Source organism: Oncorhynchus tshawytscha, linkage group LG04, assembly GCF_018296145.1.
Source record: "Oncorhynchus tshawytscha isolate Ot180627B linkage group LG04, Otsh_v2.0, whole genome shotgun sequence".
NCBI classification, from domain to species: Eukaryota; Metazoa; Chordata; class Actinopteri; order Salmoniformes; family Salmonidae; genus Oncorhynchus; species Oncorhynchus tshawytscha.
This window is the reverse complement of record NC_056432.1, coordinates 48,029,362-48,055,474: the sequence shown is the minus strand read 5'-3', so window position 1 is coordinate 48,055,474 and position 26,113 is coordinate 48,029,362. Positions and strand designations below refer to the sequence as shown.

Genomic DNA, 26,113 nt, shown 5'->3' with positions numbered 1-26,113 from the left:
TCTATATCATTGACTGCATCCTTATGTAATACATGTATCACTAGCCACTTTAACTATGCCACTTTGTTTACATACTCATCTCATATGTATATACTGTACTCGATACCATCTACTGTATCTTGCCTATGCTGCTCTGTACCATCACTCATTCATATATCCTTATGTACATATTCTTTATCCCCTTACACTGTGTATAAGACAGTAGTTTTGGAATTGTTAGTTAGATTACTTGTTGGTTATTACTGCATTGTCGGAACTAGAAGCACAAGCATTTCGCTACACTCGCATTAACATCTGCTAACCATGTGTATGTGACAAATAAAATTTGATTTGATTGATTTGATTTGAATACTACATACAAAAAATGACATACAATATATGAATCATTCTCATTGTTTACCCATATAGTTAACCCATAAAATGACATGGGATAGGGTTGAAGTTTAATATAAAATGTAAAAATATATGTACAATATATTTTACAGCAGAACAAATACTGTATACATTGTTAATTAAGTTCCCCAGCAAGAAAACCTAAAATGTCGCTCTAACAGAAGGGGGAACTAAAGAGTCACTGACAAGAACTAAAATGAAACAAGTGGGGTTTTAGGGGGAGCTCTGAAAGACGTGGGGGTGCCCACTGAAAGTTGACAAGTAACAACACGTGGAACCTTAATAAAGACATCCACCACAAGAGCCCACTAAATTTGCAAAAAAGAGAAGAGGCAAAAAAACCCACACCAAACTTATACAGGAAGCAAACCAAAAAGTGGAGCAAAACGAAAACAGGGATGATCAGATAAAGGACTGTTTGCCTAGAAATCAAAAAGAAGGAGCGCCGAATAAAAGTGTTAACCCTCCACATCTCTCAAGAGCACTAGGTCGGCACAGGTTTAACACATACTGACTAACGAGGTGACACCAATCGGTGCGCCCTATGTGCTAACAAGCTATACCTGCTAAAGTCCCACCTCAAAACATAAGTGGAAAAAACAACGCCTGTAACATTATGAAGAACAGTAGCACTTAATGGTTTACATTTACAAAATGTAAATGTAAAATCTAGGTTTGTTTATTGAGAATATTAAAAAGGCATTCATTGAAGACGATCCATATTGAGCATTTTATTGCTGAGAAAAAGTGTTTTCAATTTACTCAACATTGCTTTGGGTGTTCTCTAAAAATGCTATTTTTCAAGAGTATGCTTGTTCTTTATATAGTCAAAATTGCACTGTATTTGGGTGCTTTCTGGAAGTAAGCTACCCTGGCAATTTTCTACATGTATACCCTGGCCATTCTCTATGTGGGCAACATTGTTAAACATCAGGGAGGAATCCCTGTTCTCTCTGTTACTTTTAGAAGTATTTTCAATGAATTCTGTATTTTGCGGAATAAAAATATGTTTTATATTGAGGGTACTGTGAGATGAACCAGGGTTAAAAATCCCATCCTCTCTCACAGGTGGCCTTTCTTGCCCCAGCTCAACAAAGCCGTTTTCTCCTGAGAGATCAGTGACTAAGAACTCCTCCAGCTTCAGTACATTCTTCACACGGTTTTTCTGTTGGGGAAAATGTACATTATATACATTAAACTGTGGTCTAGGGTTTTAAGGAGCTTAACTAACACAACACTCTCTCATTGTACACAACAATTTCCGACATGTTGTGCGTGTCCCAAATGGTGGATGCAACTGTGTGTGGCCATGAAAATTACCTCATGGTGTGACTCCAAAAGCCATCGTCCAACAACACTGGCCCCAGGGTTAGCAATATTTGGAAAGAAATATGTTTTGTAGCTGCAGAGAAAAGAACACAATAATAATATGCACAATGTGTTTAAACTAAATATGCAGTGTGGAATTATAGAGAAAAGCCCTTAACCTTCGACATGACACAGTTCTTCTACTTTATGGTTAATTCAATTCCATTCAATATACAGTCGTGGCAAAAAGTTTTGAGAATGACACAAATATTAATTTTCACATAGTTTGCTGCTTCAGTGTCTAGATATTTTTGTCAGATGTTACTATGGAATACTGAAGTATAATTACAAGCATTTCATAAGTGTCAAAGGCTTTTATTGACAATTACATTAAGTTGATGCAAAGAGTCAATATTTGCAGTGTTGACCCTTCTTTTTCAAGACCTCTGCAATCTGCCCTGGCATACTGTCAATTAACTTCTGGGCCACATCCTGACTTTGTTTCTGGCCATTTTGAGCCTGTAATCGAACCCACAAATGCTGATGCTCCATCCAGATACTCAACTAGTCTAAAGAAGGCCAGTTTTATTGCTTCTTTAATCAGAATAACAGATTTCAGCTGTGCTAACATAATTGCAAAAGGGTTTTCTAATGATCAATTAGCCTTTTAAAATAATAAACTTGGATTAGCTAACACAACGTGCCATTGGAACACAGGAGTGATGGTTGCTGACAATGGACCTATATACAGTAGATATTCCATAAAAAATCTGCCATTTCCAGCTACAATAGTCATTTACAATATTAACAATGTCTACACTATTTCTGATCAATTTGATGTTATGTTAATGAACAAAAAATGTGCTTTTCTTTAAAAAAATAGGACATTTCTAAGTGACCCCAAACTTTTGAACGGTAGTGTGTCTTGATTGTCCCCCGAAAGAAAATTATTGTGCAGCATAAAAAAGCCAAATACATACATACAAAATCAATACACAGCAAATATACAGAGACAAGCTGAAAATAAGAAGGAAAAAAAACACGCATTAGAGTGCCATTTTTTTCTATTACTCTCGGTGATATGTGTATTGGCATTATCTGATTGGCCATCACGTCATTCATATACAGATGTTGGATCTTAATTTGATAACACTTTTAATGCAGATAATTTTCCTGCGCAGCAGTAAATGCAGATGAGCTTCATGATTTACATAAATTCACTGAAAACCCTCACTAACACAAGGTTATATTAACAGTATTACACTTTTCATGAACAGTTGCCTATTTTTGTCCAGCTAATAGCCTAACCATTGATCAAGCAACATTATGGACTAAATGTTCAAATCCTGTTGCTGCATGATTAGTTTGCAACGACAATACTGATCAAATTAAGATCCTACAGCTGCATACACATAACCCGAAGGACAGTCAGATAGCCTATTCACATATCACTGAGAGCAACAGGAAAAAAAAAGCATCATCCCTGATCATTAATGACAAAGAGCCTTGAGCCTTATGTTATGATACTGATGAAGCTAAGTACACATAAGCAATGAGAAAAGCAAAAGCAATGTGTAGGTTTTAATTATGAAGAAAAATACAAAAATGTATGACTTACACAGTTCTGGATAAGATCAAGAAAACTCCAAGGCCAAGAGTAAGCAGGACGATTATTAACATTATTTCATTATGTTCTGAAAATGGAACAAGTTTCATATATTCAGACTTATGTTTATTTTGTCAATCAAAACCAATGTGGACAAAATAACCTTGTATTTAATATTCTACCATCATTATAATGAGGTATGCATTAAAATAAACCAATGTACAAGCAAGCAGCTTTGGACAGAATCAAGCCTGTAGGTAGAGGGGCATTATTTAGAATTGCCCAATTCTAATGATATTATACACTACCATCTTAATACTGTAAGGCTTTCTGACTAATCAAATACACTACCATTAAAAAGTTTGGGGTCACTTAGAAATTTCCTTCTTTTTTTTAAAGAGAAGCAAAACATTTTTCCATTAAAATAACATCAAATTGATCGAAATACAGTGTAGACATTGTTAATGTTGTAAATGACTATTGTAGCTGGAAACGGCAGATTTTTAAAATGGAATATCTACATAGGCGTACAGAGGCTCATTATCAGCAACCATCACTCCTGTGTTCCAATGGCATGTTGTGTTAGCTAATCCAAGTTTATCATTTTAAAAGGCTAATTGATCATTACAAAACCCTTTTTCAATTATGTTAGCACAGCTTAAAACTGTTGTTCTGATTAAAGAAGCAATCAAACTGGCCTTCTTTTAAACTAGTTGAGTATCTGGAGGATCAGCATTTGTGGGTTCGATTATAGGCTCAAAATATCCAGAAACAAATAACTTTCTTCTGAAACTCGTCAGTCTATTCTTGTTCTGAGAAATGAAGGCTATTCCATGCGAGAAATTGCCAAGAAACTGAAGATCTCGTACAACGCAGTGTACTACTCCCTTCACTGAACAGCGCAAACTGGCTCTAACCAGAATAGAAAGAGGAGTGGGAGGCCCAGTGCACAACTGAGCAAGAGGACAAGTACATTAGAGTGTCTAGTTTGAGAAACAGACGCTTCACAAGTCCTCAACTGGCAGCTTCATTAAATAGTACCCGCAAAACACTAGTCTCAACATCAACAGTGTGAAGAGGCGACGCCGGGATGCTGGCCTTCTAGGCAGAGTTTTGCGGGTAGCATTTAATGAAGCTGCCAACAAAGAACTTCAGAAGAAAGTTCTTTGTTTCTGGCAATTTTGAGCCTGTAATCGAACCCACAATTGCTGATGCTCCAGATACTCAACTAGTTTAAAGAAGGCCAGTTTTATTGCTTCTTTAATCAGAATAACAGTTTTCAGCTGTGCTAACATAATTGCAAAGGGGTTTTCTAATGATCAATTAGTCTTTTAAAATTCTAAATTTGGATTAGCTAACTCAACGTGCCATTGGAACACAGGAGTGATGGTTGCTGATAATGGGCCTATGTAGATATTCCATTAAAAATCATCCGTGTCCAACTACAATCGGCATTTACAACATTAACAAGGTCTACACATGTTATTTTAATGGACAAAAAATGTTCTATCAAAAACAAGGACATGTCTAAGTAACCCCAAACTTTTGAACGGTAGTGTATGTTCTCAACAATACTGTACTTAAAGAAATACTTACCAAAAATATGTGTTTTAATCGGAATAATTTCTCTTGAAATGTTGTCATTAGAAGTCTCCGCCAGTAAATTAACAGAATAGCCTGTGTTTGCGCGGAGTTTGAAGAATGTGTGCTGCCATACCTCTGGCCAGACAGGGATAGCTGAGATGGTGAATAGAATAGCAATTGATCTGTCTGTATATCAACAATAGTTTCAAGACCGTGATTGTTAACCCAGGGACAAAACAATGACTTTATCACATAGGACCAAATCCTAACTTGAGATCAAACATTCATGCAAAATCCCTCAAATATATAAATTCAAACTGTATAAGTGTAGCAAGTTTCATGTTTAATGAAAAGTTTTTTTTTTAAATCACAAATTGCCTGGACTAATATGTAAATAGAGGAAATGCTCTCACATTCGACCTGTATCTCCCCCAGGCGCAGTATCACTCTGTATCTGAGAACCTTGGGGTGAACCTCCTTTCTCTGCCACTCCCACTGTACAGTCACTGTGTTTTTAGTCACATCCACAACGTGCATTCCGACTGCACCTAAAAGCGCTGAAGCAACATAGCATTGGAGGCTCGTGAGGGGAGGATATCTCATAATATAGGCTGGAAAGAAGTGAATGGAATGGGATCAAATACCTGGAAACCATGTGTTTGATACTCTTCCATTCATTCCGTTCCAACCATTACTCTGCGGCTGTCCTCCCCAATAAAGGTGCCACCAGCCGCCTGTGCGATATATTCTAGGAATAGTAGGAACCCCATTTCACATAAACAATAAGTGAATAAATGTTATGACTTTAACATTAGCCCTACTTACTTCCGTACTCTAGGTTGGCAAAGATTGACTTGGGTGGCCCACACAGTTGATTTGATATGGGGTAAACATTGATTCTGTATGTTGTCCCAGGCTGAAGATGGTCTGAAACAGAGGCGCATGCATTTGCACAGTCAACATGTCTTATTGCGATCGAACTGTGATATGTGGTATCAATGCTTTGTCTACTTCATCACCGTGCATGTCCATGCATTTACCTTTCAAGACTGTTGATCTGGTGGAGCCATTCACTCGTTTCCAGTGACTGGATGTGGGATGTGCAGCATCAGTGGCCCACTCATTGGCAACCTCACTAACTGGCAGGGATATGTGTCCCACATCCCAATGAAGCACTAGCCTGTCATCTTCAGAATTCACCCAAAGTCTTCTCACTGAGGGTAGAGCTAACACCAACATCCACTGTTTAATAAGTTCATTGACCTAATATCTGATCAATTACACAAGGTGAAAAGCCTTTCCCCTTCAGGGACTACTGAAATTCATGTCAGTATGTAAAATACCTATGTTGACTGTCTAACTAAACAGTTTTGATTTTTGAATGAATAGTTCAAGGGCAATCTAGAAAAATACATAACAGCACTGGAAAATCATTTGACTTAAAGGCTGGAGACAGAGGGCTTATGCATCTGCCATTTCTCAGTTCCATCTCAGGCTTCTACAGAAATTGGTGATATTGACACAAAAAGGATATTGCACAATTTTGCCAGGGGTGGAGGAGTCTAATCAACCAGATGGTTGTTAAGATTAGAGACTTCTTCTCTACCTCATTTTCTCAGAAGTACATTACATTACCATTTACCACGCATTTAGCCTCGTGACAAGCGGTTATTCGACTAGCGCAGAGATTTGGATCTGGGTGTTGAGATTATCACCCATTAAAATGAAAAAGTCAAACACCTCTGTAGTCACTATCTATTCATGGAAACAGACATTTAACTCACTCTGATGAAGACTCAGGTCAATCTTTAGATGAGAGTAAGGAGATCCACCAGCACTGTTGTACGCCACAACTGTGACCTCCAACTCATCCTCGGTCACCAGAAGGACCACCTTCAGATCTGTGGTGTTAGTGGTCACACTCAGAAAGGGGTGCTTTGTTTGTGTGTAGCTCACTTGGTACCCAAGAATATGTCCGTGAGCATCATAAACATCAAGAGCCTGAAATACAAAAACAAATACATTTTTAAAAGTCAAATGGCCTATTCAGATTTAAGAATATATCTATTGATTGGATAATGTATGTACCTTCACTGAAATACTATTTTTTTTAAATATACATACAGCACCAGTCAAAACTTTGGACACACCTACTCCTTTAAGGGTTTTTCTTTATTTTTTACTACTTTCTGCATTTTGGAATAATAGTTAAGACGTCAAAACTATGAAATAACACACATGGAATCATGTAGTAACCAAAAAAGTATTAAACAAATCAAAACATATTTTATATTTGAGATTCTTCAAAGTAGCCACCATTTGCCTTGATGACAGGGTTACACACGTGGCATTCTCTCAACCAACTTCATGAGGTAGTCACCTGGAATGTATTTCAATTAACAGGTGTGCCTTGTTAAAAGTTAATTTGTGGAATTTCTTTCCTTAATTTTCCTTCCAGACTCACATCAAACATCTCCAATCCAAAGTTAAATCTAGAATTGGCTTCCTATTTCGCAACAAAGCATCCTTCACTCATGCTGCCAAACATACCCTTGTAAAACTGTCCATCCTACCAATCCTCGGCTTTGGCTATGTCATTTACAAAATAGCCTCCAATACCCTACTCAATAAATTGGATGCGGTCTATCACAGTGCCATCCGTTTTGTCACCAAAGCCCCATATACTAGCCACCACTGCGACCTGTACGCTCTCGTTGGCTGGCCATCGCTTCATACTCGTAGCCAAACCCACTGGCTCCAGGTCATCTATAAGACCCTGCTAGGTAAAGTCCCCCCTTATCTCAGCTCGCTGGTCACCATAGCAGGCACCCACCTGTAGCACGCGCTCCAGCAGGTATATCTCTCTGGTCACCCCCAAAACCAATTCTTCCTTTGGCCGCCTCTCCTTCCAGTTCTCTGCTGCCAATGACTGGAACGAACTACAAAAATCTCTGAAACTGGAAACACTTATCTCCCACACTAGCTTTAAGCACCAGCTGTCAGAGCAGCTCACATATTACTGCACCTGTACATAGCCCATCTGTAATTTAGCCCGAACAACTACCTCTATCCCTACTGGATTTATTTACTTATTTATTAAGCTCATTTGCACCCCATTATTTATATCTCTACTTTGCACATTCTTCTTCTGCAAATCAACCATTCCAGTGTTTTACTTGCTATATTGTATTTACTTTGCCACCATGGCCTTTTTTTAAACTTTACCTCCCTTATCTCACCTCACTTGCTCACATTGTATATAGACTTATTTTTCTACTGTATTATTGACTGTATGTTTGTTTTACTCCATGTGTAATTCTGTGTTGTTGTATGTGTCGAACTGCTTTGCTTTATCTTGGCCAGGTCGCAATTGTAAATGAGAACTTGTTCTCAACTTGCCTACCTGGATAAATAAAGGTGAAATAAATTGTAAAAATTAAAATGCATTTCAGCCAATCAGTGGTGTGACAAGGTAAGGGTGGAATACAGAAGAAAGCCCTATTTGGTAAAAGACCAAGTCCATATTATGGTAAGAACAGCTCAAATAAGCAAAGAGAAATGACAGTCTATCATTACTTTAAGACATGAAGATCAGTCAAGTGCAGTCACAAAAACCATCAAGCACTATGATGAAACTGACTCTCATAAGGACCCAAAGCTCTCATAAAGACCAAAGTTACCTCTGTTGCAGAGGATGAATTCATTAGAGTTACCAGTCTCAGATTGCAGCCCAAATAAATGCTTCAGAGTTCAAGTAACAGACACATCTCAACATCAACTGTGACTGCGTGACTGTGTGAATTAGGCCTTCATGGTCAAATTGCTGCAAATAAACCACTGCTAAAGGACACCAATAAGAAGAAGAGACGTGCTTGGGCCAAGAAACACAAGCAATGGACATTTGACCAGTGGAAATCTGTCCTTTAGTCTGATGAGTCCAAATGTGAGATTTTTGCTTCCAACCGCCATGTCTTTGTGAGACGCAGTGTACGTGAACGGAGGATCTCCGTATGTGTGGTTCCACCGTGAAGCATGGAGGAGGAGTGGTGATGGTGTGGGGGTGCTTTGCTGGTGACACTGTCTTTGATTTATTTAGAATTCAAGGCACACTTAACCAGCATGGCTACCACATCATTCTGCAGTGATACGCCATCCCATCAGGTTTGCGCTTAGTGGGACTATCATTTGTTTTTCCAACAGGACAATGACTCAAAACACACCTCCAGGCTGTGTAAGGGCTATTTGACCAAGAAAGAGAGTGATGAGGCTGCATCAGAGGAACTGGCCTCCACAATCACCCGACCTCAACCCAAGTGAGATGGTTTGGGATGAGTTGGACTGCAGAGTGAAGAAAAAGCAGCCGACAAGTGCTCAGCAAATGTGGGAACTCCTTTAAGACTGTTGGAAAAGCATTCCTCATGAAGCTGGCTGAGAGAACGCCAAGTGTACAAAGCGGTCATCAAGGCAAAGGGTGGCTAATTTGAAGAATCTAAAATATAATATATATTTTGATTTGTTCAACACTCTTTTAGGTTACTACATGATTCCATATGTGTTATTTCATAGTTTTGATGTCTTCACTATTATTCTACAATGTAGAAAATAGTAAAAATTAAGAAGATCCCTTGAAGGACTAGGTGTGTCCAAACTTTTGACTGGTACTGTACATACATACATACATAAATATAAACCTCAAAACAGCAAACCTACAGTTTTTGCTCATTATTATCAAGGATGTCAATCATTTCGGACACCACTATACATATAGTTGAAGTCGGAAGTTTACATGCAGACCTAAGACAGGGAATTATTACTAGGATTAAATGTCAGGAATTGTGAAAACTGACTAAATGTATTTGGCTAAGATATAGGTAAACTTCAGACTTCAGCTGTATATGACTGAAAGGTCAATCAGATAAGGCCTCAGATCGGATCATGATGCTGACTTTTATCAAATCTTGAGTATAGATTTCGACGGCAAGATAAAAGTTGAGGATAAACCGAAGAACAATGTTTTAAACTCAAATTACCTTCCACATAAGCATAAGGTGATGAGGTCCTTGTTTGTTCACCGTCTCCATATGATAACAGATATCTGGCGGTCTAGAGGGTGCTGTGAAAACACAAAAATAAGACCTAGCATGATGTGGCAGTATCAGGAACCCTCCTGCACACAACATCTTATTCCGGCATCCATATGTTGTTTTCAAATGTAGCTTTGTCACACACCACTGAACTAACATACTTGCTGATTCCATAAAGTATATTTCCCACAATGTAGCTATCCAGGGTAGTTGACAGTCTCAGTAAGGTTTCGACATGTTGAAGCATGTGTAAGGAATGACTTGGATTTATCATTAATTTTATTACCACTCTCCAGTGTTGTCCCAGTTGTCTCCATGCTCCAGTCACTCCAGTGACCAAATGACAAAATACAGGAAACGGCAATGATGTAGCTGCTGAAAGGCTTGAGGCCTTCAATCCTGTAGACAGCTTTTTCAGCACTTTCCACAAGAACATAGGCTGGGATCTGGTGTGAGAGATGGCAGTATACCACTGAGTCTCTGTCCCAAAAGGCACCCTATTCCCTACATGGTGCACTTCTTTTGAAAAGAGCCATATGGGCCCTAGTTAAAGAAGTGCACCATATAGGGAATAGGGTGCTATTTTGGACGTAGTCTGGGATCAGGCTTTAACTACCCAAATAAATGTAACATTGGATTCAAATATGCATCATATAACAACAAGTGCACTGTCAGAGACTTGAAGATTTCTGGAAAGTGAGGTGAGAGCAGAAGAGAATGAAGTCAATACCGGAGTCCATTTGGGTATTGAGGTTAGAGCAGAAGAGAATGAAGTCAATACCTGAGTCCATTTGAGTAGTGAGGTTAGAGCAGAAGAGAATGAAGTCAATACCTCAGTCCATTTGTCAGTGGCCATTCGGTAACGGACCCGACATCTAGTGTGCAACTTGCTGATCACCCATGTCACCTCCAGTGAGTTGTCAGAGCCATTGACTGATGTGATGGTAGGACAAGGTGCTTTTACTGTTCCATTTAGCAAAAAGAAAACTAAATGAAATTCACGTCCCCTGTTACTGTCCCCACATTCCTCACAGTTATAGTAAAGAACAGAAGAAGAAAAAAACACCTCACAGCACAATGCAGATTGTGAGGAGACAGACACACACACACACACACACAAAGCCTGTGTGACTGATGACTCACCATTATATATGGCAGCTACCACAGCAAGTGAAGTCGTTGCAGTTAGTTTTAGAATGGGTGGAAAGTAATAAGCTAGTCCTAAATACATATTAAAAAAATCTAAAACCCTACAGGTCTACAAGCCTTAGTTTTATCACACCTGAAATTGCTGCAAAGAAAGACATAGGCAAATTAAAGTTGTCCCAGAACAGAGCAGAACGGCTGGCCCTTAAATGTACACAGAGGGCTAATATCAAGCACATATGCATGCCAATCTCTCCTGGCTCAAAGTAGATTGACTGCATCACTACTTGTCTTTGTAAGAGGTACTGACGTGTTGAAAACACCGAACTGTCTGTTCAAGCAGCTAACACACAGCTCAGACACCCATACTGTACATACCCCACAAAACATGCCACTAGGGGTCTCTTTACTGTCCCGAAGTTCAGAACAGACTCTGAGAAAGCCATGACTACATGGAATTCTTCCACATCAAGTAACTCAAGCGAGCAGTAAAATCAGATTTAAATAACAGATAAAACAACACCTCAAGGTACAATGCAGACTGTGAGGAGACACACACACATACACACACACACTGGAATGTTTTGGTATTGTGGATTTTATATAGTACATTTGTAATATTAGAGCAATAATGTAATATATGATGTATTGTTTTATTTATGATGTAGGCTGTTGGTGTATTTTGTTGTGATGTAACTGTTTTAACACTGTCTGGACCCCAGGAAGAGTAATGGTGATCCTAATAAATATATATATATATATATATATATATATATATTTTTAAATAAATTCCATAAATGTATAAACCAATTATAAATGCATTTATGAATTCAAGATTCAACAAGACACCTGTTAATAATTGAAATAAACAACACGTGAAAAGGTGTCCCTCATCTCAAATGATGTGCTAAAATGAGTAATTAAAGGGTTATTACTTGCTTCTTGTACTGCCACTTCGTAGGGCTCTGACCATGACTCCATTCCGTTCATGTTGTTTTTAATTTTTAAAGTTACATTCATTCGTCCACCAAAGCTGAAGATTCCCATACAAGAATAAATCGGAGTGGTCCTGAAATTAATATTAATAATAAATAAGACAATTTTAAATGTCAATGCTGTCATTGTAAGCATTATTTCTGATATACAGTATTTTGTCCAGCAGAAAGGGAGCATAAAAGGACACCCAGGTGATGGAGCAATTCAACATAGGTGCAAAGTCAATTGATATAACATTGATTACACTTGATCTAAAAATATATGTCTCAAAAAAGTATAAAGGTGCAATATTTAAGATGTACTTACTGACTGAAAATGAGAGAGTGCATGCTTTCTGCATTGATGTTATATTCCTGACTCCAAAGGCATTGAGGATACGGAGTCAGAGCATAGTCCGTGAGTAGAAAAAAGCATGATATATTCACCCTTTCTGAAAATGGAGGCAAACGGAGAAACGAAAAGGCAGTGGAGTACTGGAATTAATTGAAGATTTGACATCAAGTCAGAAATGCATAAAACATATGATAGTGGAAACCAGAGTCATGAGAGAATATATTGCTATAAGTAAATACGGTGCCTTCGGAAAGTATTCAGACCCCTTGACTTTTTCCACATTTTGTTAGGTTACAGCCTTATTCTAAAATTGATTAAATAGCTTTTTTTCCCTCATCAATCTACACATAATACCCCATAATGACAAAGTATAAACAGTTTTTTTGCTAATTTATTAAAAATTAAAAACTCTAATATCACATTTACTTAAGTATTCAGACCCTTTACTCAGTACTTTGTTGAAGCACTTTTGGCAGTGATTACAGCCTAGAGTCTTCTTGAGTATGACGCTACAAGCTTAGAACACCTATATTTGGGGAGTTTCTCCCATTTTTCTCTGGAGATCCTCTCCAGCTCTGTCAGGTTGGATGGGAAGCGTTGCTGCACAGCAATTTTCAGGTCTCTCCAGAGATGATCGATCGGGTTCAAGTCCGGGCTCTGGCTGGGGAACTCAAGGACATTCAGAGACTTGTCCCTAAGCCAACCCTGCGTTGTCTTGACTGTGTGGTTAGGGTCGTTGTCTTATTGGAAGGTAACCTTCACCCCCCTCTGAGGTCCTGAGTGCTCTGGAGCAGGTTTTCATCAAGGATCTCTCTGTACTTTGCTCTGTTCATCTTTCCCTCGACCCTGACTAGTCAGTCTCCCAGTCCCTGCCGCTGAAAAACATCCCCACAGCATGATGCTGCCACCACCATTCTTCACCGTAGGGATGGTGCCAGGTTTCCTCGAGACGTGACACTTGGCATTTAGGCCAAATAGTTCAATCTTGGTTTCATCAGACCAGAATCTTGTCCTGTGCCTTTTACTGAGGAGCGGCTTCCGTCTGGCCACTCTACCATAAAGGCCTGATTGGTGGAGTGCTGCAGCGATGGTTGTCCTTCCGGAAGGTTCTCCCATCTCAACAGAAGAACTCTGTCAGAGTGACCACCGGGTTCTCGGTCACCTCCCTGACCAAAGCCCTTCTCCCCCGATTTGCTCAGGTCTAGGAAGAGTCTTGGTGGTTCCAAACTTCTTCCATTTAAGAAGGTTTTGTGGGTGCTTGTTTTCAGTCTTTGTGTGTCTACACCAGACAGAACTGTTCCGGTTGTTTCTTTGTTATTCAGTGTTCAGTTTACTTTATTAAAAAGATGAACATGTACCACACTGCGCATTGGTCCTCACCTTATTCCACCGACGACGTCCGTTACACATGGCTTGGTTTTTGCTCTGACATGCACTGTCAACTGTGGGGCCTTATATAGGCAGGTGTGTGCCTTTACAAATCATGTCCAATCAATTTAATTTACAACAGGTGGACTCCGTTTAAGTTGTAGAAACATCTTGCTGAGGAAATGTTTTTATTTAATACATTTTAGAATAAGGCTGTCATGTATCAAAATATGTGAAAAGTCAAGGGGTCTGAATACTTTCCGAAGGCACCGTACATTACTTTTAATCTCAGCAAATGTACTCTCTCTCAAAGTAGTAGTAACAGTACTAATAAATGTACTAGTTCTAGTAAAAGTACTCGTTAAGTAATAGTAAAAACAATCTGATATCATGAAGGTGAAAGAGTCAACTTCCTACCATGAGACACATGAGATCTGGGGACACAGTCACTATCGTCAGTGACGCATACGCGGTTATCATTGTCACATCGCTTCAGGTCTTTCCTCTTTACAGTTAACTCTGGACATATAGAATTGGAACAGAAACATCTTAAATTTACAATTTACGTCTATTTTTGATTTACATTTGGTTGAGTTGTCAACTAGTGTGAATTCAATGTAAAATCAACAAAAATGTTACCATGTTATTGGATTTAGGTTCAAAGTTGGGAGAAATGAATATCAAATTCCCTTATGTTGATTACTTTTTGCAATCCAAACAGTTTTCCATGTTGATTCAATGTCATCATATAGATTTTTTGTTGTTGAAATTACTTGGAAACAACGTTGATTCAACCAGTTTTACCCAGTGGGGAGTGCCATATAGGACCCTATTTCGTACATAGCATACTACTAGCTCTATGGGCCCTAGTCAAATGTAGTGTACTAAGAGTGGTAAGAGTTCCCTGGATGTCATGCCAACCCTATGTTTCCATATTCATCTTTATGTACAGATGAAAAGTTAAGTACCCTGAACTAAAATATCAACGCAACATGCAACAATGTCAACAATTTTACTGAGATACAGTTAATATAATAAAATCAGTGAATTCAAATAAATGAATTCAGCCCTAACCTATAGATTTCACATGACTGGGAATACAGATATGCATATTTTGGTCACAGATACCTTAAAAATGTAGGGGCTTGTGACCACAATTTGCCTCATGGAGCATGATCTCCTTCAATCAGGCTGTTGATTGTGGCCTGTGGATTGTTGTTACACTCCTCTTCAACAGCTGTGCGAAGTTGTAGGATATAGGAGGGAAATGGAACACGTTGTCGTACACATCGATCCAGACCATCCCAAACATGCTCAATGGGTGACATGTCTGGTGAGTATGCAGGCCATGGAAGAAATTAGACATTTTCAGCTACCAGGAATTGTGCACAGATCCTTGAGACATGGGGCCATGCATTATCATGCTGAAACATGAGGTGATGGCAGCGGATGAATGGCAAGGCAATGGGCATCAGGATCTTGTCACCATCTCTCTGTGCATTCAAATTGCTTGTTTGTCTATAGCTTATGCCTGCCCATACTATAACACCATTGTCACCATGGGTCGCACGTTGACATCAGCAAACTGCTCACCCACACAATGTCATATACGCTGTCTGACATCGGTACAGTTCAAACCGGAATTAATCCGTGAAGAGCACAGTGTGTCAGTGGCCATCGAGGTGAGCATTTTCCCACTGAAGTCGGTTACGACACCGAACTGCTGTCAGGTTAAGACCCTGGTGAGGATGACGAGCATGCAGATGAGTGTCCCTGAGATGGTTTCTGACAGTTTGTGCAGAAATGATTTTGTTGTGCAAACCCACAGTTTTTATCAACAGTCAAGGTGACTGGTCTCAGACGATCCCGCAGGTGAAGAAGCTGGATGTGAAGATCCTGGAATGGCATGATTTCACATGGCTTGCAGTTGTGAGGCTGGTTGGACGTATTGCCAAACTCTCTAAAACGATATTGGAGGTGGCTTATGGCAGAGCTCTGGTGGACAGTATTGCAGTCAACATGCCAATTGCACGCTCCCTCAAAACTTGTGGCAATGTGCAAAACACTGCACATTTTAGACAGGCCTTTTACTGTCCACAGGTTTTAAGACGACTACCATCATTCCTGTTCCCAAGAACTCTAAGGCTTCATGGCACAATGACTACTGCACTGTAGCACTGACATCTGTAATCATGAAGTTCTTTGAAAGGCTGGTTCAGGCACACATCAACTCTTTCTCAGATAGATTTACATGTCATAGGGCTTTTGTTTACCTTTTATAAAGTGCTTGGAGATGCCAAATGTCTTTCTGACATGCTCCAATCAAGCTCTCTTGACCTAGCAAGGGCTGTGGATCTAGTAGGTGCCCTTACATACACATTACAGGACTAGTGAGGGTTACTTTGGAGAACTTTGGAAAGAGGTTGAAGAGATGGCAGAGCACTGCAAAATGCGTGTACAAACAGTGTGTAAAAGGCAGCCTAAAGCAAGTTTAAGATTTCACGACTCATTGATGATGAGCGCTGTAGGACAGAAAAATAGTGACCGAAGTGAAGGTGAGAGCTTCCAAAGAGCTTTCTTTTATCAGGTGCTTGACAGTCTCACAGTTGAGCTGCAGAGGCATTTTTCAAATAAGAATTGCAAGATAATGCAAGGGGTCCAGTTTCTCAACCCAAAGAGTACAACATTATTGAATGAGGAGCCTCTGTTTGCCTTTGCTCAGACCTAAGAGCCAGATTTAGAGGACCTCAAACATGAGGTTCATCAAACCAAGGGGCTTTTTGATAGGAGAGAGAAAAGTGGAAGGGATATACAGTTGTGGCCAAAAGTTGAGAATGACACAAATATTCATTTTCACAAAGTCTGCTGCCTCAGTTTGTATGATGGCAATTTGCATATAATCCAGAATGTTATGAAGAGTGATCAGATGAATTGCAATTAATTGCAAAGTCCCTCTTTGCCATGCAAATGAACTGAATCCCCCCGAAACATTTCCACTGCATTTCTGCAGAAGGCTTCAGGGCACCCAAGAAAGTCCAGCAAGCGCCAGGACCGTCTCCTAAAGTTGATTCAGCTGTGGGATCGGGGCACCACCAGTACAGAGCTTGCTTAGGAATGGCAGCAGGCAGATGTGAGTGCATCTGCACGCACAGTGAGGCAAAGACTTTTGGAGGATGGCCTGGTGTCAAGAAGGGTAGCAAAGAAGCCACTTCTCTCCAGGAAAAACATCAGGGACAGACTGATATTCTGAAAAGGGTACAGGGATTGGACTGCTGAGGACTGGGGTAAAGTCATTTACTCTGATGATTCCCCTTTACGATTGTTTGGGGCATCTGGAAAAAAGCTTGTCCAGAGAAGACAAGGTGAGCGCTACCATCAGTCCTGTGTCATGCCAACAGCATCCTGAGACCATTCATGTGTGGGGTTGCTTCTCAGCCAAGGGAGTGGGCTCACTCACAATTTTTCCTAAGAACACAACCATGAATAAAGAATGGTACATCCTCGGAGAGGATGAGAGCAGAGAGCAACTTCTCCCAACCATCCAGGAACAGTTTGGTGACGAACAATGCCTTTTCCAGCACGATGGAGCACCTTGCCATAAGGAAAAAGTGATAACTAAGTGGCTCGGGGAACAAAACATCTATATTTTGGGTCCATGACCAGGAAACACCCCAGACCTTAATCCCATTGAGAACTTATGGTCAATCCTCAAGAGGCGGGTGGACAAACAAAAACCCACAAATTCTGACAAACTCCAAGCATTGATTATGCAAGAATGGGCTGCCATCAGTTACGATGTGGCCCAGAAGTTCATTGACAGCATGCCAGGGTGGATTGCAGAGGTCTTGAAAAAGAAGGGTCAACACTGCAAATATTGAATCTTTACATCAACTTCATGTAATTGTCAATAAAAGCCTTTGACACTTATGAAATACTTGTAATTATACTTCAGTATTCCATAGTAACATCTGACAAAAATATCTAAAGACACTGAAGCAGCAAACTTTCTGGAAATTAATATTTGTGTCATTCTCAAAACTTTTGGCCACGACTGTACTCTCCTTGACTTTGTTTTTATAACCTTATAAAGACATCTTCCATGAGCTATTTCGACTTAGTAAGATTTCTGTTTGTTACACCAGTCTGCATTGCTTCTTGTGGGAGAAGCTTCTCAGCTTTAAAACGGATTTAAACCCACCTTAGGACAACAATGGTTGTTGACAGGTTAAGTCACCTCGGAAATCTCAGTGTTGAGTCAAGGAGGGCACATTCCCTCAACATGGATGAGTTTGTGAAACATTTTGCCAGTCTCACCAGAAATATTCTGTGTTGATACAATATGTAGTGGATTTGTTATTGACGTGGAAAGACGAAGATACTCATATACCAAACATTGCCACATTAGTCAACTATGTGGTAGAGCAGGGTCGCAAGGCATCATACGGGACAGTACAACTAGCGAAACAAGAGATAATATATTAAAGTGGCCTCCTTATGAACAGAAGTTATGTTGTTTTGACTATAATTGAAGAAAAACTGTTCATCTGATATAGTAACGTTAGTGGAAAGATAGAGGTAGAGTACAGTAGAGATTCTATAGGGCTTTCTGAGTTGAAGGGAAGAGATGTAGACTAGTGAAGGTAACAAAGGAGAGTAAGTAAGAATTTCGAATTTGAAATGTTTGGATTGATTGAGAATGGGCTGATGTATTTTCTACATTTGGCGCATTACAGGTTCATCTTAAAATAATAGATGTTTAATGAGTGTGAAGCAAGGCTGATATAAAAAATATATAGAGTAATATTGTTAGGGTAGACTACATGTAAACATTGCCTTTTACTAAGGAGAGAATAAGCATGGTTTATTTTATTTTATAAACCTTACGATGGGTGACAGTGATGAAGACATTGATAAGGAGGATTGATGTACATTTAATGAATGTTGACAGTATGTGAATGGTAAATTGTTATTATTGTGTGTGTGGGCGGGGGGGGGGTGATGTAAGCCTTATCATCTTTTTCAAAATAGCAGCAACAAATCCTCTAGAAAGTAGCGGGACAGGAAAATGGTACATAGTGGTGTATGGTCTCGGTTAGATCAATAGGGGTAGTGATTACGGACTTTGAGTTAAAGGGAGACGTACAGTTGAAGTCGGAAGATTACATACACTTTAGCCAAATATATTTAAACTAGGTTTTTCACAATTCCTGACATTTCATCCTAGTAAAAAATCCCTGTCTTAGGTTAGGATCACCACTTTATTTTAAGAATGTGAAATGTCAGAATAATAGTAGAGAAAATTATTTATTTCAGTTTCTATTTCGTCATTTGCATTCCCAGTGGGATAGAAGTTTACATACACTCAATTAGTATTTGGTAGCATTGCCTTTAAATTGTTTAACTTGGGTCAAACGTTTCAGGTAGCCTTTCACAAACTTCCACAATAAGTTGGGTGAATTTTGGCCCATTCCTCCTGACAGAGCTGATGTAACTGAGTCAGGTTTATAGGCCTCCTTCTCGCACACGCTTTTTCAGTTCTGCCTACAACTTTTTTTATGGGATTGAGGTCAGGGCTTTGTGATGGCCACTCCAATACCTTGACTTTGTAGTCCTTAAGCCATTTTGCCACAATTTTGGAAGTATGCTTGGGGTCATTGTCCATTTGGAAGACCCATTTGTGACCAAGCTTTAACTTCCTGACTGATGTTTTGAGATGTCGCATCAATATATCCACATAATCTTTCTTTCCTCATGATGCCATCTATTTTGTGAAGTGCACCAGCCCCTCCTGCAGCAAAGCACCCCCACAACATGATGCTGCCACCCCCGTGCTTCACGGTTGGGATGGTGTTATTAGGCTTGCAAGCCTCCCCCTTTTTCTCCAAACATAACGGTCAATTATTAACATTATGGCCAAACAGTTCTATTTTTGTTTCATCAGACCAGAGGACATTTCTCCAAAAAGTACGATCTGTGTCCCCATGTGCAGTTGCAAACCGTAGTCTGGCTTTACTGAACAGCCTTTTAGGTTATGTCGATATCGGACTTGTTTTATTGTGGACATAGATACTTTTGTACCAGTTTCCTCCAGCATCTTCACAAGGTCCTTTGCTGTTGTTCTGGGTTTGATTGCACTTTTCGCATCAAAGTATGTTCATCTCCAGGAGACAGAACGCGTCTCTTTTCTGAGCGATATGACGGCTGTGTGGTCCCATGGTGTTTATACTTGCGTACTCTTGTTTGTACAGATGAACGTGGTACCTTCAGGTGTTTGGAAATTGCTCCCAAGGAAGAACCAGACTTTTTTTCTGTGGTCTTGGCTGATTTCTTTTGATTTTCCCATGATGTCAAGCAAAGAGGCACTGAGTTTGAAGGTAGGCCTTGAAATACATCCACAGATACACCTCCAATTGACTAAAATTATGTCAATTAGACTATCAGAAGCTTCTAAAGCCATGACATAATTTTCTGGAATTTTCCAAGCTGTTTAAAGGCACAGTCAACTTAGTGTATGTAAACGTCTGACACACTGGAATTGTGGTACAGTGAAATAATCTGTCTGTAAAAAATTGTTGGAAAAATTACTTGTGTCATGCACAAAGTAGATGTCGTATCCGACTTGCCAAAACTATAGTTTGTTAACAAGAAATGTGTGGAGTGGTTGAAATACGAGTTTTAATGACTCCAACCTAAGTGTATGTAAACTTCTGACTTCAACTGTAGGAGACCATGTCTCAAACAACTTTTAAATAGATGCCTGGGATCAAATATCGCTGGTTCCTTATGCTAAATAAATGTTTTGTTTCTCTTCCATTTTCCATCTCTTTGAAATGTTTCCTGAGGCAATGGTCTTGGGAGAGGGGTTAGTGAAATTCAGCAGTTTTATATGTGTGTGGAGTGGTTGAAATACGAGTTTTAATGACTCCAACCTAAGTGTATGTAAACTTCTGACTTCAACTGTAGGAGACCATGTCTCAAACAACTTTTAAATAGATGCCTGGGATCAAATATCGCTGGTTCCTTATGCTAAATAAATGTTTTGTTTCTCTTCCATTTTCCATCTCTTTGAAATGTTTCCTGAGGCAATGGTCTTGGGAGAGGGGTTAGTGAAATTCAGCAGTTTTATAGGTATAAAGGTATCTGGATAACTGGTCCCCTTGATTAACAGTGCCAATGCCAGAACAGTCAGTCCAGGCACAATCAGTAAGAAGTTTAGAGACCAAGGATCACTTAAGGGTCCGAGCAAAATACCAGCCTTAGTACTGTTGAAAATGTACTCCGAGGCCTTTAACTCTACAGCTACAGCACACACCAGTTTCTCCACAGAGGTCCATATGTTATCCTTGTAGACTGCCTGACGCTGGTGCCTTACAGCTGTAGACTTATCATATTATTGTCACGCCCTGACCATAGAGAGCCCTCGGGGTTCTCTACGGTGTTTTAGGTCAGGGCGTGACTAGGGGGGTTCTAGGTATTGTGTTTCTATGTTGGTGTGTGGGTATGGTTCCCAATTGGAGGCAGCTGATAATCGTTCGCCTCTAGTTGGGGATCATACTTAGTTGTCCTTTTTCCCACCTGCGATGTGGGATATTGGTTTGTTTCGTGTTAGTGCCTATGTGCGCTATGTATTGCACGTTCATTAATTCTTTGTTGTTTTAGGAAGTTTCACTACAATAAAAATGTGGAACTCTACTCACGCTGCGCCTTGATCCACTTATTTATACAACGGTCATGACAGAATATCCCACCAAAGCAGGATCAAGCAGCGTGCCCAGGAGGTAAAGGAGAGTTGGTCATGGGAGGAGATATTAGGTGGATGCGAGGAGTAAAGGAGGACAGCGACGACGCCGGGGTCCGCGGCCACAAACAGCCCAAGGGCAAACCCAAGATTTTTTTGGGGGGGGGGGCACAAGGGGCGGTCGGCCGAGCCGAGGAGAGAGCCAGAGACAGTCTGGGAGTCGATGGAGCAGTTGGAGGAGGGAGATCGGAGAAAGATGTTGATTAGGTGTATTCTGCACCGCACTCGCCCTGAAGAGCGTGTCATTAGTCCAGTGCCACCTGTGGACGGACCAAGGCGCAGCGTGATTTGAGTTCCACAGCTTTTTATTAAGTAAAACTTCTCAGCGGCAGGGTAGCCAAGTGGTTAGAGCATTGGACTAGTAACCGGAAGGTTGCAAGTTCAAACCCCCGAGCTGACAAGGTACAAATCTGTCGTTCTGCCCCTGAACAGGCAGTTAACCCACTGTTCCTAGACCGTCATTGAAAATAAGAATTTGTTCTTTAACTGACTTGCCTGGTTAAATAAAGGTAAAATAAAAAATTTAAACAAATAATGAAATGTGACTTACATGGTGCAACAAGCATAAAACACAAACAATATCCCACAAATGCAGGTGGGTACAGGGACACTTTAAGTATGATCCCCAAGTAGAGACAATGATAATCAGCTGCCTCTAATTGGGAACCATACTCAAACCCAAACATAGAAAACAATCGACTAGAACACCCCCTAGTCACACCCTCACCTAAAACACCGTAGAGAACCCTGAGGGCTCTCTATGGTCAGGGCGTGACAATACTGGAGCATTGTCTTAGAAACTTGGGCCTCACCGTCCACAAATGGGCCTTTCAAGAGCACCAAATGGCCTATTCCAAGGCTCTGAAAGAGGCACGGTCGATGTTCTATTCCAACCTCCTCAATAAAAATCCTGGAAACACAAAGCACCTGTTTTCCACCATAAACCATATTTTGAAACCCCAGTCCCCCATCAAGAGAACGGAATAGCAGTGTAACATTGGTCAGCAACATCTACTACTCTCCTCTGGCCCTCAATGCCACCTCAGCCTCTTTCCTGCGTCCTTGAAGTCACCCAAAATAATAATGAAAACCTGCTCCTGTACATTGGATCCTATTTCAACAGCCCTGCTCAAATCATGCACCCTGTACTCAGCCCTCTGATAACCCAGATTGTTAACCACTCCCACCAATCTGGCAGTGTCCCACCTGCATTTGAGACCACTGTCATCAGCCCCTTTCTGAAGAAGCCCACCCTTTTTCTCTTTAACTGTTATTTTATGCACTGAGATTATTCTGTACACATGAAAGGTATTTACAAATGTAATAAATTGTTTTATTAGTATTTACTCAAGAACAACTAAAGATGTACTAATAGCCTACCTGATTAACAGATGATTTTTACTGCAAGGTATGCAGGTAACATAGAACTGCAATACACAGTACAGGGCCCAGTTTCCCAAAAGCATTTTAAGGCTAAGTTCATCCTTAGAACCTTCGTAGGAGCATCGTTACATCTCTGAGCTGTTTCCCAAAACCATCGTTATTAATGTTGCACTTGAAAATGCTCGTAATCTAAAGCTTGCTTCAGACTACTCGTAGAACAGCTAAGTGCCTCGTTAATGCTTAATTTGCGCTTTATAAATAGATGATCTCCACTAAACATAAAATCACATGGTTTATATCTCTGTGACCTACAAATACAAAGTTGCCAATGTCTTTGTAATTGGTACAGACAAGTGACATAAAAAAATATGCTACAACTGTAAACCGAGATGAATGCATTAAAATATAGAAACAGTAGGCTATAGGTCTATTTCAATCATAATGAAATACATTTCATGTTAAATCGAGTTCTGTTTTGCTACTTGTAGGCTACTGTCTGTCATTTGTGTCAATATATACTGAACAAAAATAGAAATGCAACATGCAACAATTTCCAATATTTTACTGAGTTACAGTTCATAAGGAAATCAGTCAATTGAAATAAATGAATTAGCCCAGCCAATCAGAATGAATTCTTTTTTTCCCCACAAAAGGGCTTTATTAAAGACAGAAATACCACTCAACACCCACCCTGTGCGTATAGAACATTTCGAGGATTTTTTATTTCAACTCATGGAACAAACACTACATGTTGCGTTTATATTTTTGTTCAGTGTATTTCATGATGTGTAGCCTAACGTGCGCAATGTGCCAAATCAGTGATTTAATGCATTTTTATTGGGTAAGCATTAGAAAAGGCCGCCTCAATATTAGCAGAGGTAGGCGGTAATATCTCTCTAGGAGCTGATCCGTCGTCAGTGTCGTGAAATAATTATGTTAAGGTAAGATTTGAATGGATAAAGCTGACAGCAGCGCTCCATTTCTTTCGATCCTATCAGTATCAACACATTATCCAACAATGCACTAAGCAACCGTTCTCTCTGCATGGTGTTTTGGGAAACGCATGTTACATCTTCGGCGGTCGTAGGACCAACTCTCTTAAGCCTAAATTCCATCGCTATCGGAGAAACCGGACCCAGAGCAATAAATATTTAGAATGTAGTATTTGAAAAGTATTTACCATGAAGTTGGCGCCTCTCAGAATGTTCTTCCATGTGACAAGACATCATAACTGCAATGTAAGTATTTCAGAAAAACAAATGCTACATTAAGTGCAAATGGAAATTAGACTAATTAGTATCCTTACTTTGGAGAAGAAAAAAAACAAACATTTCCAACACCAAACACCAGTGTTTTGTGTCAATATCTGTCAGGCTTAAATGCAATGCACAACATTACTCAGCATTATGATTACAGCTTCCAGATAAAACATCTACTGTAACAAGTGGCCTACTGTAACAAGTGGCCTACTGTAACATGAAGGACATATAACGGTGTAAATGCACTTACCATGGGAAAAGATTAATAGGCAAGTAACTATCCAGGAATGGTTTACCCTGTACACTGTAAATGCAAAAAAAAAAACATGCAAATATTAAAATAAAATAAAACATGCAAATAATTACATTCATGGGACAATTCAAATTTGCAAACATGCAAGCATCAACTATTTTTACTCACTGTCAGAATAAAAACTATACTTAGTGACATACATAATAAAAAGTCCATTCTGAGTAATATTTTGTGACAAAGTTTAGCCAGTGAAGAAGGAAGGTGGTAGCTGAGGTTTTATAGAGGATATTACTCCATATCTGTGAGTCATAACATCCATTCCATATCTACTAGAGCATCAAGCTCTTGCATCACAACAGAAACATTAAACGTTTCACAAGACTACAAAGAACATGCAGATTGGGCTTTATTGTTGTTGTGCATATATGCCATTAACCTTTATTGATGTATAGTCAGTCAGTGGTGTAAAAATACTACTTAAGTAAGTTTTTTGGGGTATCTGTACTTTACTATTTATATTTTTAACTACCTTTACTACATTCCTAAAGAAAATTATGTATTTTTTACTCCATACATTTTCCCTGACGCCCAAAAGTACTTGTTACATTTTGAATGCTCCTTAGCAGGACTGGAAAATAGTCCAATGCACGCACTTATCAAGAGAACATCCCTGGTCATCCCTACTGTGTCACACCCTGATCAGTTTCACCTGTCTCCGCCCCCTCCAGGTGTTGCTTGTTTCCCCCAGTTTATTTATCCCTGTGTTTCCTGTCTCTCTGTGCCAGTTTGTCTCGCATGTTTCCAAGTCAACCAGCAGTTTCTCCGTTCTCTTGCTTTTTGCGGTCTCCTTTTTCCTAGTCCTCCTGGTTTTGACCCTTGCCTGTTTCTGGGCTTTGTACACACCTGCCTGACCATTCTGCCTGCCTTGACCCCGAGCCTATCTGCCACTCTGTACCTCCTGGACTCTGAACTGGTTTTTACTTTTTTTCCTGTCCACGACCATTCTCTTGCCTACCCCTTTGGATTAATAAACATTGTAAGACTCCAACCATCTGCCTCCTGTGTCTGCATTTGGGTCTCGCCTTGTGCCTTGATATACTGCCTCACTCAAAAAAAAAATCATTCAACCTTTTCACTCCGGACGCTTTATCTGGACGTGGTTCATCAGGTCTCCACCAGCCGAAGCTAAATAGTAACATTAAAATGATGCCTTCTAATTGCTGTCGCTGTACCCATAATATACAGGAGAATGATCGACTTACGGCGAGGATAGCTGTGCTGCAGGCCCAGCTTCAGACGCAATCGTTAGGCAAGGGTAATTTCAGTGTAGGAAAGGATAAAATAGCGTCTGTGCCACCAGTAAGTACAGATAATAGTATAAATCCCCTCGCACAGTCCCCTCGCCCGGACAACTTTCTCATGGCTTCTGGAGGGAAATGCTGTAGGAATGCTAATCCGGTGTCGCTCATTCAGCTGACAGAAACTTTAAACCGTTTCTCCCCATTAAGCAGCAAGTCAGAGTCTGAGCCTTCTCTGGTCTCTACTCCTCCCATTACGGGGTATGAGACGCCGAAGCCTCCCACCATTAGCTCTGCCAAATTG

The 26,113-nt window shown here is 40.0% G+C and overlaps 1 protein-coding gene across 1 annotated transcript; it reads right to left on the bottom strand.

Annotated features, from left to right (window-relative positions):
* Positions 1–395: 395 nt before the first annotated feature.
* On the bottom strand, positions 396–24,565 carry LOC112248939 (interleukin-6 receptor subunit beta). Its single transcript, XM_024418404.1, has 16 exons — positions 24,509–24,565; positions 24,180–24,230; positions 14,236–14,337; positions 12,424–12,547; positions 12,057–12,190; positions 10,808–10,938; positions 10,262–10,421; positions 9,922–10,004; positions 6,676–6,892; positions 5,932–6,117; positions 5,717–5,818; positions 5,305–5,448; positions 4,904–5,044; positions 3,320–3,395; positions 1,714–1,795; positions 396–1,558 (listed from the first exon to the last, which is right to left on the bottom strand). Exons 2-16 carry the CDS (start codon positions 24,226–24,228, stop codon positions 1,187–1,189), a joined length of 2,103 nt encoding a protein of 700 aa, XP_024274172.1. The 5' UTR covers positions 24,229–24,230; positions 24,509–24,565; the 3' UTR covers positions 396–1,186.
* Positions 24,566–26,113: the final 1,548 nt, after the last annotated feature.

What these genes read in the sequence shown, in the direction of transcription:
- LOC112248939 (XM_024418404.1), bottom strand. Translation starts at nt 24,228, where the DNA reads ATGATGTCTTGTCACATGGAAGAACATTCTGAGAGGCGCCAACTTCAT. An exon ending in CAGATCAACAGTCTTGAAAG is followed by an intron (nt 5,819 to 5,931) that starts GTAAATGCATGG and finishes CCTCTGTTTCAG; the next exon opens with ACCATCTTCAGCCTGGGACA. An exon ending in TTTTGGAGTCACACCATGAG is followed by an intron (nt 1,559 to 1,713) that starts GTAATTTTCATG and finishes TTTCCCCAACAG; the next exon opens with AAAAACCGTGTGAAGAATGT.